Here is a 13,502-nt window from a genome sequence, read left to right as displayed (position 1 = left end):
TTGAGGTCGGACGCCATGTCCACAAGACCAAAGTTTGACAAGGGAGGATGCTCTCTGTGAGAGGCATGGTTCCACGATTCCAATTTTATATATATTGTTTGAACATGAATAGTATTTGTAATAATTGTGTCCGATATGGCTGAAATACTGCCGCTGTGACTATAAATTGTACTTTCAGTGAAGGGAATTTAAACATTCATTCATTATATTTTATTGGAGCGGTCGGTTGCATGTGGGAAAGTTGGTTGTTGCTAACAGGACAGTACCTATATCAGGACGTGAATCGACAGTGCAAATAATATTATCAGACATACATAAGGTTTATCCGCGGTATATAATCTGAAAGCAAACATTCAGTTTACCTTGTGTCTATATTACTGGCTGAAACAGACCGAACAGACGACAGTACACACGCGGCATTTACAATCTTCAAAGACTGTCCATTGAAATGTTAACTCACATAATATTCTTATTATACAATTTAAATCTGCAACAATGTTTAACATTTAACGTCGAATTTAAGAGGTTTTACTGTATTGTCATGTGTAAACACCTTTAAAAATGCAATAGTTTTTATCTTACCACAATTTGTGATAATAAAGTGAGTGAGTGAATGAGCGAGTTTAGTTTTACGCTGCTTTTAGCAATACCACGGCGGGGGACACCAGAAATAGACTTCACACATTGTACCCATGTGGGGAATCGAACCCTCGTCTTCACCGTGAACGCTTTAACCATTAGGCTTCACAACCGAACATTGTTTTTTTTAAAGGATCTTAAAATGATTACCTGTAAAGGTTTGTTTTTTCAGGGTATCTACACGTAGAAACTGTTCTGCTCTGGTAGATATGTTCATCTCTGCATTCGCCTTCCAACCTGCGTGTAATGTAAGTTACAGTCGCTATGATGACTTCATCAAAGCAGCCAATATTGACGTTCCTCCCGGCCAGGTACGTTGGTTAGTATACAACTAACACAGCTCAAAACACAGCTCTTCACCAAAATTCCAATTTTTATGCTTTTTAGAAGTTTGCTTTTACCTTTGAAATACGTTATAAACACATACATGAACGTATACGTATGTGTTCATGTTACGTTGTTGCAATCTTAGTGCCAAGCTGATACTCAATATCAGGGTCAGTCATGTATCTAGATTCACATCACGTCGAGGAAGGTTGTACCCAATGAATTAGGTAGTCAGCCATACGCTAATACATATAAACCGTGTCAACTCATGGGCAATATACTGCGGTCTTCTCAGATTGAGTGCCGATCCTGTGAAAATGGGGGTTAGAATTCTTCAGCAACCCATGCTGGTCTGTGAGGTGATTTACTGGATCGGGTGGTCAGGCTCGCTGACTTGGTTGACGCATAATATTGGTAAAAATACTTTAGTTTAGATACGGCTTTGGATTTGTTTGACTATCCCAAACCCTGGGCGACGTTAATGCATTTATCAAACTCTTTCGTACCAGGGCTATCGATATCTTTAAACAAGACTGGCATTCATCTTTATATGAAAGTTCAAGATATGATTGTTATCGTGAGTTTAAATCTTTACTTGAACCTGAGTCGTATCTATACAACTTACGTAGTAAAAAGCTTCGTAATGTTTTCATACGCCTGAGACTTAGCCTAAATGATTAATATATCAATCAAGGAAGATATTCATCTATTATAAAATCACAAAGGTTCTGTCATACCTTTGTAATACTGTAGAGAATGAATTACACTTTCTATTTCTTTGTCCTGCATATAATGATTTAAGGCAACTGTGTTTTCCACAATGGCTACAATCAAATATTAATGCTACAAAATTGTATTCAATACTTTCATGTAAAGCATCCCTATTACAATATAAGATAGCTCTATTTATTTATCACGCGCTTATATTGAGAAGAGATTCAATGTAACGTGTGTGTCGCATGTTGTATATGTTGTACCTATCATACATATTTATTTAGTATATGGGCCTCTGGCCTTCATGCAATGAACTGATTGATTGATTGATTGCTTAAACATGTCAACGTATTCCAGTTGCGTGTATAGCGAAAAATGTCGATCACTGGATTGTCTGGTCCAGACTCAATTATTTACAGACCGCCGCCATATAGCTGAAATATTGCGTTAAGCCACAAAGAAAGAAAAAAGCCAGTGTGGCCAAGTCACCACAGAGGTAATGCAAACAGAACTCCTTGGCTCCTTTTTAACAGTGAGTGAGTGTAGTTTTACACCGCTTTTAGCAATATTCCAGCAATATCACGGCTGGGGACACCAGAAATGGGCTTCACACATTGTACCCATGTGGGGAATCGAACCCGGGTCTTCGGCGTGAAGAGCGAATGCTTTAACCACTGGGCTACCCCACCACCCCTCCTTTTTAACATATTTTATTGAGGTAATTTAACAATTTAAAAATATATGTTCTCATTTCACACACTAGATGTTATTCGATCCTTTCGATGCAAATACTAAATCACATGGACGGTCTCGGTGTATGATTAGTTGCATTCACACCATACATAAATAGGACGTCCGTTGGAGCCTTCAAGAGCCAATGATATCGTTTTTCACACATGTACAAATAGTGTGACCCCGGCGAATATATAGCATAGAGATTGAAATAAGTTAATACATTGTCCTCACATCAGAGTAAAGGCTGACATGTTCTCAAATGAAATGCAAATAGAGTCGTGTCACCTCGAAATTAATACCCAGATTTACCACCTGTTAGTATATTGAACACGCGGTGAACACGGTTTAGGACAGTGGGTTGTTAGAGTGCTCACACTTGTCTAATTGAACTCATACATAATGTTATGCCGGGCGGATCAGGGATAGGGCACGGTTATGTTGATGATAGGAGTGAGTGAGTGAGTTGGGTTTTAAGCCGCTTTTAGCAATATTCCAGCAATATCACGGGGACACCAGAAATGGGCTTCACACATTGTACCCATGTGGGGAATCGAACTCGGGTCTTCGGCGGGACGAGCGAACGCTTTAACCACCAGGCTACCCCACCGTCCCTCTTGATAATAGGAATACATGATACACTTGAAGATACATGATACACTTGAAGAGCAAACTCTTTTTCCGGTGAACGTGTTACAACGTATCAGTGTACGCTATTGGGGTTCAACGTTTGGTTCACACACATATATGTATCTATCAGTCTGTCTGTCCGTCTGTCAGTTATGTGTGATTATTGTGTCTGTTCAACAGTAACTTCCACTCACTGTTTGTTTGTTCTTTGATGCCACACTCTATTCTATATGGCGGCGGTCTGTAAATAATCGAGTCTGGTGGATCAGACAACCCAGTCATCAACAGCATGAGCATCCATCTAGGCAAATGGGGCACGATGACACCCGACCACCCGATCCCGTTAGTCGCCTCTTACGACACGCATGGGTTACTGAAGATCAATTCGAACCCGGATCTTCACGGGTTCACTCGCTGAATCACACATTTACACACACAACGTTTTACTCGATAGTTCCTGTTTCAGAGCATGTTCTGGTCTGGTGTGTACGGTGTCGTACAGATGTACAGCCACCGTGGACAGAGAGCAACAGTGCTTGAAGATACACTCATAGGTAACTATACACGCATCTTTGTGTTGTTATTAGAGATATATTGCATTAAGAAAGGAATTGTTCCAAACACAAACTCAGCGGGTTCAGTAAAGCGACCGAGTAAGTATAAAGTTAAAACTAGTGAGTAAGTAATTTGGATTTAACGTCCCTTTCAGCAGTATTCCAGCAATATCAAGGCGGGGACACCAATAAGGGTTTCACACATTGTAAACAGGTGGAGAAACATGTGGAGGTCTACGGGGCACAATAGGCTACCTAACTCATCTACTAGGCTACCCTACCGCCCCTATACTGATAAAGGGTTGGTTATACGAGGGACAGTCAAAAAGTAGTGAGCCTGACCAAGTAAATGATACAAATGCAGCTGTTTTTATGTTTTATTTTTCTACATATTATCTGTCAACCTCAAGCAAATTGGTTTTGCTACGTTCCAGCCTTACGATCCCCATTTTGTTTGAAATTGTATCTTAGTACCCCCCAATAGCGCAAAATCTGCAATAAATGCACCACAAACTTCAGGTAACAAAATATGCAAGAAACATTTTGTGTGTTTGAGATAGGTAGACGTCCGCTAGAATCAAACTTAGATATTAAAGTGGATAAAAAAGCAATTTGAAAGTACAATTGCTTGTTAAAGTGATTCCCCTTTCATGTTTACTGAAACAGCTTGTTTTGGAGACACTACCCACCCCCGCTCAGATGATGAATTCATCAGGACATAACTTATTCTAATGTTTTCACTTATGATGCTAAAGGTTCAAAGTAAATACTGAATGGTCACACAAGTGTCAACTCTCAGTATATTGTAAAGAGGGCCAGCTTGAATATCTGGACACAATGTTTTTGAAAGACTAAAATGGGTGTGTCCTTAAAAAAACAGCCCTATCTAAACATAAATCAAGCAATCCAAATCTTTGCATGTTGATTATGACGGGAAGTCATCCAATACTATACTAACATATTTTATATGACATTATCTGAGGGCATACCATTATCCAAGAGGTACTAAATGACGGATCGTTTTTCATTTTCTGCATTTTTTCTAGAAATATTATACCCCAATGTGTTGTGATGACTAATATCCCACATATGTGAATTTTTTTATACGACTTTGCTAATGATTCCTACAAACTAAAATGGAAGCTTTCCAAACATTGGACATCGAGAATAAAGTTAGGCTACGTACTTTTTGACCGACCCTCGTATGGTCTTTATACATAAATTTGAAAGCTGAATGTATGTTTCCATATTACCTAGCCTCTTGTATGTACTTTCTGCAATTTTCTGAAAGCGGTATGACAGTAGTGAAAAAAGCCTACTTAATTCACATACCGCCGCCATGTAGCTGGAACATTGATAAGTGCAGCGTTAAACAACAATGAAGGCAAAATACAACCCCAAAGGCATATGTGGTTGATGCATGGTGTCTTCAGTTGCAGGTTATATGGTTGAGGGACTCATGACAAAGAACAAAAGTAGAGTTTCTCCGTAAAATGTGTCATGTATTCGCATTGGAGGTTGTCTATGCATGTTTTCTCCCGTTGCAGGTTATATGGTGGACGGGTTACAGTTCTGTGCCCAGACCAATCAGCCTGGTATAACGTATGGTGAAGGCTGTCCTGGATTCGAACAGACTGACAACTGTACTTACAACGCAGAGTATTCCTTCTGGGCAATGGCGTCGAAAAATGTGTGTAAATTATCGTTTTATTCACTAACTAACGTTATATCAAGTAACATTTATTATAATTTAGACCCGTGAAGATTCGGGGTAGAATAGGTCTTCAGCAACCCATGTGCTTGCCATAAAAAGGCGACTATCTTGTCGTAAGAGGCGACTAACGGGATCGGGTGGTCAGCCTCGATGACTTGGTTGACACATGTCATCGGTTCCCAATTGCGCAGATCGATGCTCATGCTGTTGATCACTGGATTGTCTGGTCCAGACTCGATTATTTACAGACCGCCGCCATATAGCTGGAATATTGCTGAGTGCGGCGTAAAACTAAACTCACTCACTCACTCACTATTATAATTTAACTGAAGCATTTATACATGGCAAGCTTGTGATTTATAAGCATACCCAATGACATACGTATGCAAGTTGAGATATGCAAATTAGATAAAAAGTGGGACTTTTTCTGAGACGGCTGTTTCGATTCAAAAGCTAAGTTAAAATATCAGTGAAACATTACTAGAGCTAAATCCAAATGACACAGATTCGTTACTATGGTCATTTTTAGTGTCATTAATTCTGCTCAACTATTTCAAGTATACTTTTAAATCGTCCACGGAACATGTTGTGTACTTTGGTTGTCAAGGCAATGTAAAAGATGTAGCACTAGGCACGATATATGCGTAGGATTTCGACAAGTTTCTGATGTTAATTGTGATGCAATGTTTTCTTAAACGGGAAACACTGATGTGTAAAGGCCAAAGTGTCGGCTCCTACCGATTAACTAACCTTCAGCTGTTATCTCCTGTGTCAAGAATCGCTCTATATACACAATGCAATATAATGAGTTGATTCACCAGTTGAGAAAAACGGTATGTATACACAAGTGTTTATCTTACCTTACATGTAAAACACTGCAATTTGATTGGACAAAGCAGTTTTTACAAAAATCCGTGTACCCCGGTATCGAAGGGTATAACTGGAAAAAGTATACCCCGCTTCCCTGACAACAGCGTATATGCCTAACTCTGGTATAAATTACTTCTAACGGGGTTCGCATCGGTTAACACACAATTAGGAGTTTACAAGTAAACAAATAAGTGTTGCCGTAGTTACCTATAGAAACAATGGAAACATAGGTTAACACAATTAGGAGTTTACAAGAAAACAAATAAGAGTCTGCTGTAGTTACCTATAGAAACAATGGAAACATAGGTTAACACAATTAGGAGTTTACAAGAAAACAAATAAGAGTCTGCTGTAGTTACCTATAGAAACAAGGGAAACATAGGTTAACACAATTAGGAGTTTACAAGAAAACAAATAAGAGTCTGCTGTAGTTACCTATAGAAACAATGGAAACATAGGTTAACACAATTAGGAGTTTACAAGAAAACAAATAAGAGTCTGCTGTAGTTACCTATAGAAACAATGGAAACATAGGTTAACACAATTAGGAGTTTACAAGAAAACAAATAAGAGTCTGCTGTAGTTACCTATAGAAACAATGGAAACATAGGTTAACACAATTAGGAGTTTACAAGAAAACAAATAAGAGTCTGCTGTAGTTACCTATAGAAACAAGGGAAACATAGGTTAACACAATTAGGAGTTTACAAGAAAACAAATAAGAGTCTGCTGTAGTTACCTATAGAAACAATGGAAACATAGGTTTACACAATTAGGAGTTTACAAGAAAACAAATAAGAGTCTGCTGTAGTTACCTATAGAAACAAGGGAAACATAGGTTTACACAATTAGGAGTTTACAAGAAAACAAATAAGAGTCTGCTGTAGTTACCTATAGAAACAATGGAAACATAGGTTTACACAATTAGGAGTTTACAAGAAAACAAATAAGCTTCTGCTGTAGTTACCTATAGAAACAAGGGAAACATAGGTTTACACAATTAGGAGTTTACAAGTAAACAAATAAGAGTCTGCTGTAGTTACCTATAGAAACAATGGAAACATAGGTTTACACAATTAGGAGTTTACAAGTAAACAAATAAGAGTCTGCTGTAGTTACCTATAGAAACAAGGGAAACATAGGTTAACACAATTAGGAGTTTACAAGTAAACAAATAAGAGTCTGCTGTAGTTACCTATAGAAACAAGGGAAACATAGGTTAACACAATTAGGAGTTTACAAGTAAACACATAAGCGTCTGCTGTAGTTACCTATAGAAACAATGGTCACCAAACGCTTCGCCTCGCATTCAGCATTCAGAAGAAGATATATCAGCCAAACGTTCTCGAACCCGAAAACTTTTTAAAGAATATCTGGCAGAAAAGGAACAGGACGGCTTTAGCCGAAATGCTCAGTCATTTCTACATGGATATCAGAACTCAAACTGGTGACCAATACATGACATCAAATTTGGAGAATATTAGGCACAGTCTCAACAAATACTTGAAATATCCGCCATATAATAGACACTTTGGCATAATAAAGGATGGGCGATTCAACGATGCCAACGAATCTTTAAATCAGCTTGAGCTGAAGGCTGCTGGTAAGGGTGAGACAAAACACAAAGAAGTGATCTCTGATTCTGATCGAGTGAAACTTTATTCGTCTATGCACTTGAACACCCAGACACCATATGGATTGACTAACAAGGTCCAGTTTGACATCAGACATCAAACATGGAAAAAATGACGAAAACTACATTCGTAGTGAACACTGATTCTGATACTGGCCTCCGTTATATACAGAGAAATGCTGGAGGACTGACCAAAAAACACAGGGATGATAAGGAGTCATTTGGGGGATTGATGATGGAGCAGCCTAATTCACCTTTCTGCCCAGTGACATCGTTCGTTACCTACGTTGATAAGCTACATCCCGATTGCAATCGACTGTGGCAGTATCCGAAAGATTGTTTCTGCGACAGTGATTCTACCTAGTATAACAACAAGCCTGTCGGGAGGAATACACTAGCTTCCTTCATGTCTACCCCCAGCAAGTGTTGTGGTATGTCCCAGGTTTACACAAACCAATGTATCCGTGCCACTGGAGCCACGATCCTCACTCGCGGTAACTTTGCAAGTGCCCAAATCATGAGTGACAAGAGTGTAAGTTCCCTTGCCGTCTATCAGCAGGTATCAAACAAGGAAAAGATGCATGTGAGCCATGCTATTTCCAACGCTATGCATTCTTCTCCTCTCCCAAGTCTAACCCCACCGCCACCTCGACAAAGCCTAACGGCAGCGCCGTCAGTGAAATATGGGTCAACACCTGGGGAGACATGAGTTTTGCCTGCTGTCGAACCACGCCAGCTAGAAGGCAAGGAACTTGCAGAACTGAGAGAACTTGACCTTGATGACCTATTTTGCGATTTTGCGATCCTGAACCATCAACCCACCCTAAGGGTCACAAACCAAACATCAGTTTTTCAAAATTGCAACATTCAGAACGTAAATGTTATTGTGAGAAAATGACTTCCCCCTGTGACATGAGTTCGGCACATTCCTTCGCTTTATCGGCTGTTATGTCAGATGTTTTAGAGGTCACAAAGTACAAACCTTAGTGAGATGTTGTTTTCTGTGATTCTCTTGCAGTTCAATATTGCGAACTGTTATTGTTAATGCCTCACAGTTATAGTGACGTTGTTTCACCGAGTTATTGTTGTGACAGAATTAAAACAACATGTTTCATTTGAATTGCATAACTGTAGTTCTTGTACAGCATTGTGTTTATATACTATAAAACACAAGAGGCAGCCACGACGGTAAGATAAATTCGTTCCCTCGGGATATACGGTCTGGTGTACCCTCTGTGTTGCAGTGTACCCCGAGCCTGGTACGGCTGCAGCCTATTAACTAGCCTAGAGTGTAGGGGGTGTCTTCTGAAGGACCCCTTCTCAATAGTCAGATTTCAATGAAGATAATGCAACACTGTTTTCACTAGTTTTACAGTTTACGTCCCATGCCAATGGCTGTAGAATCACCTTCTTAATGGTCAGATTTCAATGCAGAAAATGGAACATTTCTTTCATTTCTTTTACAGTTTGCATCCCATGTCACTGGCGACGCACAGGTTATGCTGAATGCAAGCTTGGACCAGCCATTCCGCGATCTATCGTAGGTATATTTATACATAGTACATAGCTTTAGGGTAAGAACTATCTGAATATTCGCTGTACATGTGCTAAGAAGAACCTCTGCTACCATTCGCACCCTCATTTCTCCAAAATTCTGTGAGGATTAATTGCAAAATGCAAAAAGCTGGTTTAATGTTCAATACATCTTCTATGACCCTTAGAGTGGCTCGCTTGTCGTGGTTTGTGTTGTACGGATGCCTTACAATGCCGAGTTATCATCTTTCTTTGTTTTTTCCAGTTTCTTTTCAACCTGGGAAATACCGAATATGAACGCTAGCCAAATATCAAACGTCAATATTCTTATGGTTCATATACCAGGACAAGACATAAGGTTCGTTTGAAGGTGTTTCTCAGTAGTGTAATCTGTTGTCCTGCATACACGTTTTCAAGGACTGATGGTGGTAAGCACATGTATGAATAATGCATTTATACTTAACCATTATCACTGCGTCCCTCCCTATTATTAACCATTGCAGGTTTCACCGATGCAGCTCAATATTACACCACCCGTGAAGGTCCGGGTTAGAATGAACCTTCAGTAACCTATGCTTATCGTATGAGGCGACTAACAGGATCGGGTGGTCAGGCTCGCTGGTTTGGTTGACACATGTCATCGTATCTCAATTGCCTAGGTCGATGCTCATGCTGTTGATCACTGGATTGTCTGGTCCAGACTCGATTACTTACCGACCGCCGCCATATAGCTGGAATATTGCTGAGTGCGGCTTAAAACTAAACTCACTCACTCACTCAAAATTACACCAGACAATACTCTATACGATTCATATATAACGTCTATTAGCACTTTAGAGCTTGTTTGAAAACAGGATATCTATATTAATTGGTGAAAATAATTCTGTTTAAACCATGAATCCGAGTTGAAAATGGTCATCAGTAACCCATGCTTGTCGTAAGAAATGACTAACAGGATCAGGTGGTCAGACTCGCTGACTTGGTTGATGTAGGGGCATCTCATGATGTTCCATTACATTAGACCCGTGAAGGTACAGGGGTAGGATTGGTCTTCAGTAACCCATGCTTGTCGTAAGAAGCGACTCACAGGATCAGGTGCTCAGACTCGCTGACTTGGTTGATGATTGTTCTCGATTCCCGAATACCTAGGTGGATGGTCATCATGACAATAAATTGATTGTCTGCTTTCAGACTTAATGTTTGGCAGTGACGCAAAACGGGCAAATTATTTCTGAGTGCGGTTTTATACAATGAATGTACCACAAGAATAATAATGGGCAAATGGCATACACAAATATGCTAAATAGGAAAATATTTACTAATGCCGATTCCATCGTGACCAAGAAGGTTCTCCATGTTTCCTTTTCCTGTAAAATAGGGGCTGCAGAGAAGCATGATATGATGGAAAACCTAGAAACACATCTTGTGATATACATGTATCTGGGTTAATTAATTATCCTCTGTTTGTTGTAGATCAACCTGTAACAGTGACAGTATCTCTCAGCTGAAAAAGCGACTGAGGGCTAGAGACATTACATCTTCCTGTGAGGACAGTCCTAGGTAATTTTGTATAGGACATTCAGTTTCAAGTGTGAATTCCATTCCAGCCTATATTTGAAATGATATTCAAGTTCCTTGAATGTTTTAAGGTAAGTGTGTTGATGTAAACGTTTATAAATATGGGGCGGTGGGGTTGCCTAGTGGTTAAAGCGTTGGTTCGTCACGTCGAAGACCCGGGTTCGGATCCCCAAAAGGGTACAATGTGTGAAGCCCATTTCTGGTGTCCCCCGCCGTGATGTTGCTGGAATATTGCTAAAAGCGGCGTCAGTCAGTTAGCTTTATATATATTTTTCACGTTTAAAACGTAAACATATTTTGTGCAGTGTACGTACAAGGGCTGATGTGTAAAAATGTCTTCTTCATCTACAAACTAATTATGCCTTGGAAAACAACAACATTACATGTCCCCCATAAACCCAACTCCATATAAGAGTATTAAATCTGGCCCTAATAACCTAAGGTTTGTGATAAACCATAATAATAATTTGTCACGTTTAAGATGCGATCCTTATATCACGGAAAGTTACTACATGTGTTTCAGTTTTCTGCTTGTACACAAATGATGGATCAAAACTACAAACACATAAGCAGGGTTTTGGTGGTGCTAAAGTTTAAGGTCGATTTGGAACAGAAATTGGGTCTATTTGCGCCTAAATAAAATAGAAAATGAAACATTGAAACGATTTAAAAGCAATACATACATTTGCTTTAATGTTTCCACCAGACACCATTTGTCTCATATTTGCCTGATGCTGTAACGAACTGCAGTGTTGTCCTTTCAATTGAACGGTAAAGGATGTTGGGGCCCAATATTGCAGAAAGGGAAAATCTGAGACCAGATAATAGATTATATATAATTCCAATATATAATGTTGAACTGTTCCAAACTACGGACAATATGCCAAAATGTGTAACTTGAACATAATGTTATTCCGGAAATTAGTTGAATATCTAGGTTAAAGTTACATGGTTTGTATCTATATTTCACAGAGGACCCCAAACAATGCTTTGCTTGGACCATCCAAGGGAAAAGGAATGTGATAAGGAAAATGCCACTGGCGCTTCGTCTCATCTTGCTTCTACTGGAGTACACGTTGCAGTGATCATCGCAGTACTCACGTCCCTGTTGCTGTTATTCAACATATGATTACTACTTGCACTTATCATGAAAAGACAAACATTTTGAACATATAACTTTGCAGAATATTTTGATCAATTGTCGATCTGTTAAACTTGGAACACTATTGTTGGTGATTGCCATTATGGTATGTGACGATGCTGCTGTGTTCCTTCGACTGAACTGTTAGTATAACAAAATGTTAAAATGTACAGCTTGAAAATGCAAAATATTCATGTTAATTAATGTTTGCATGAGCGCAAATGGTTATAGTTTAATTTCATGCGAACAATTAAAATGTTCCTGGATGTAACGTTGGAAGATATACAATCTGATCCATTCACCAGACCCATGGTCTATGTTACAGTCAGTGTGCGAATATTGTTTCCAATTTGTTCTAGCCAGTCGGGCTAGTTATGCCTGAAAGTTACTAGCCCACAAAATAATAAACTAGCCCGAAATTTGAATGTAAAATCTAAGTCAGTGAGTGAGTTGGGTTTTACGCCGCTTTTAGCAATATTCCAGCAATATCTCGGTGGGGGACACCGGAAGTGGGCTTCACACAATGTGCCCATGTGGGGAATCGAACCCGGGTCTTCAGCGTAACGAGAGAACGCCTTAACCACTAGGCTACTCCACCACCCCTTACAAAATAATCAAAATATTACAATCGATAAGCTGCTAATATGATGAACATTTTCATCAGGCCATAATCTTGCATGATTAAAAAGTGTATTATAACTTAACAACTCGGAGATAGTAATATGTTCACAAAATGACAGCATGAAAATTCACTGGCCAGTCGGGCCAGTGACTGTGGAGATTTACTGGCCTGACTTGATTTTTACAAGCCACGGGCTAGCGGGCCCGTGGCTATTTCGCACACTCTTTACAGTCATAATCACTCATGGAATAGAAAAAGGCATGATGTTGCGACAGGTGACAAATTTAACTATTCCGCCAATGCCACTTTGTGACTGAGTGAGTAAGGTGGTATTTACGCCGTGTTAAGCATAATCCAGCAATATCACGGCAGAAATGACACATGTTCTTGTTTATCATCTAACGGAGAGTGTTATCGGTGCAATAAAGCAGTCTGATAAACTTGGTATCCAAATCTGATAACTATGCAAATTACGTCAATCCACGAACTACTTTCACAAAACTCCATACACGCCATGCGAATTCTAAAACGTTTAACATTTCATTAATGACGCCGTCGCGAGTTTACATTGCGTGGACGAGTTTGTAAACAAACATGGCTGCCCCCATTCTCAAAATTGGTGATTCTGTAAGAATTGATGACACAGGTTCTGGAGTCGTTACTTTGGAAAACATGAAACGGAAAACATGAAACTGAAGGTACGGATTATGAGGCACGATTGAAAGGAGAAAGAAAGGTATCAACCAAGGATTTCGATCTATCGATCACAATACAGATGACGAATCGATTCAGTCAGGTATCAGAAACTAATATTG

The 13,502-nt window shown here is 39.4% G+C and overlaps 1 protein-coding gene across 1 annotated transcript; it reads left to right on the top strand.

Annotated features, from left to right (window-relative positions):
* Window positions 1–811: 811 nt before the first annotated feature.
* Window positions 812–12,053, top strand: LOC124262792 (ADP-ribosyl cyclase/cyclic ADP-ribose hydrolase-like; the record flags this gene model as incomplete). The annotated part of the gene is made up of 7 exons (XM_046697336.1): window positions 812–950; window positions 3,509–3,596; window positions 5,144–5,286; window positions 9,280–9,353; window positions 9,612–9,704; window positions 10,820–10,906; window positions 11,897–12,053. Coding segments are annotated over 7 exons (781 nt in total), but the record flags the coding sequence as incomplete, so codon positions are not given.
* Between the last annotated feature and the right edge of the window lie 1,449 nt (window positions 12,054–13,502).

This window comes from Haliotis rubra, unplaced genomic scaffold (assembly GCF_003918875.1).
Source record: "Haliotis rubra isolate DU_JTF1 unplaced genomic scaffold, ASM391887v1 Scf856, whole genome shotgun sequence".
Taxonomy (NCBI): domain Eukaryota; kingdom Metazoa; phylum Mollusca; class Gastropoda; order Lepetellida; family Haliotidae; genus Haliotis; species Haliotis rubra.
The sequence above is the reverse complement of the archived record's forward strand: the minus strand, read 5'-3'. Positions and strand labels throughout refer to the sequence as shown.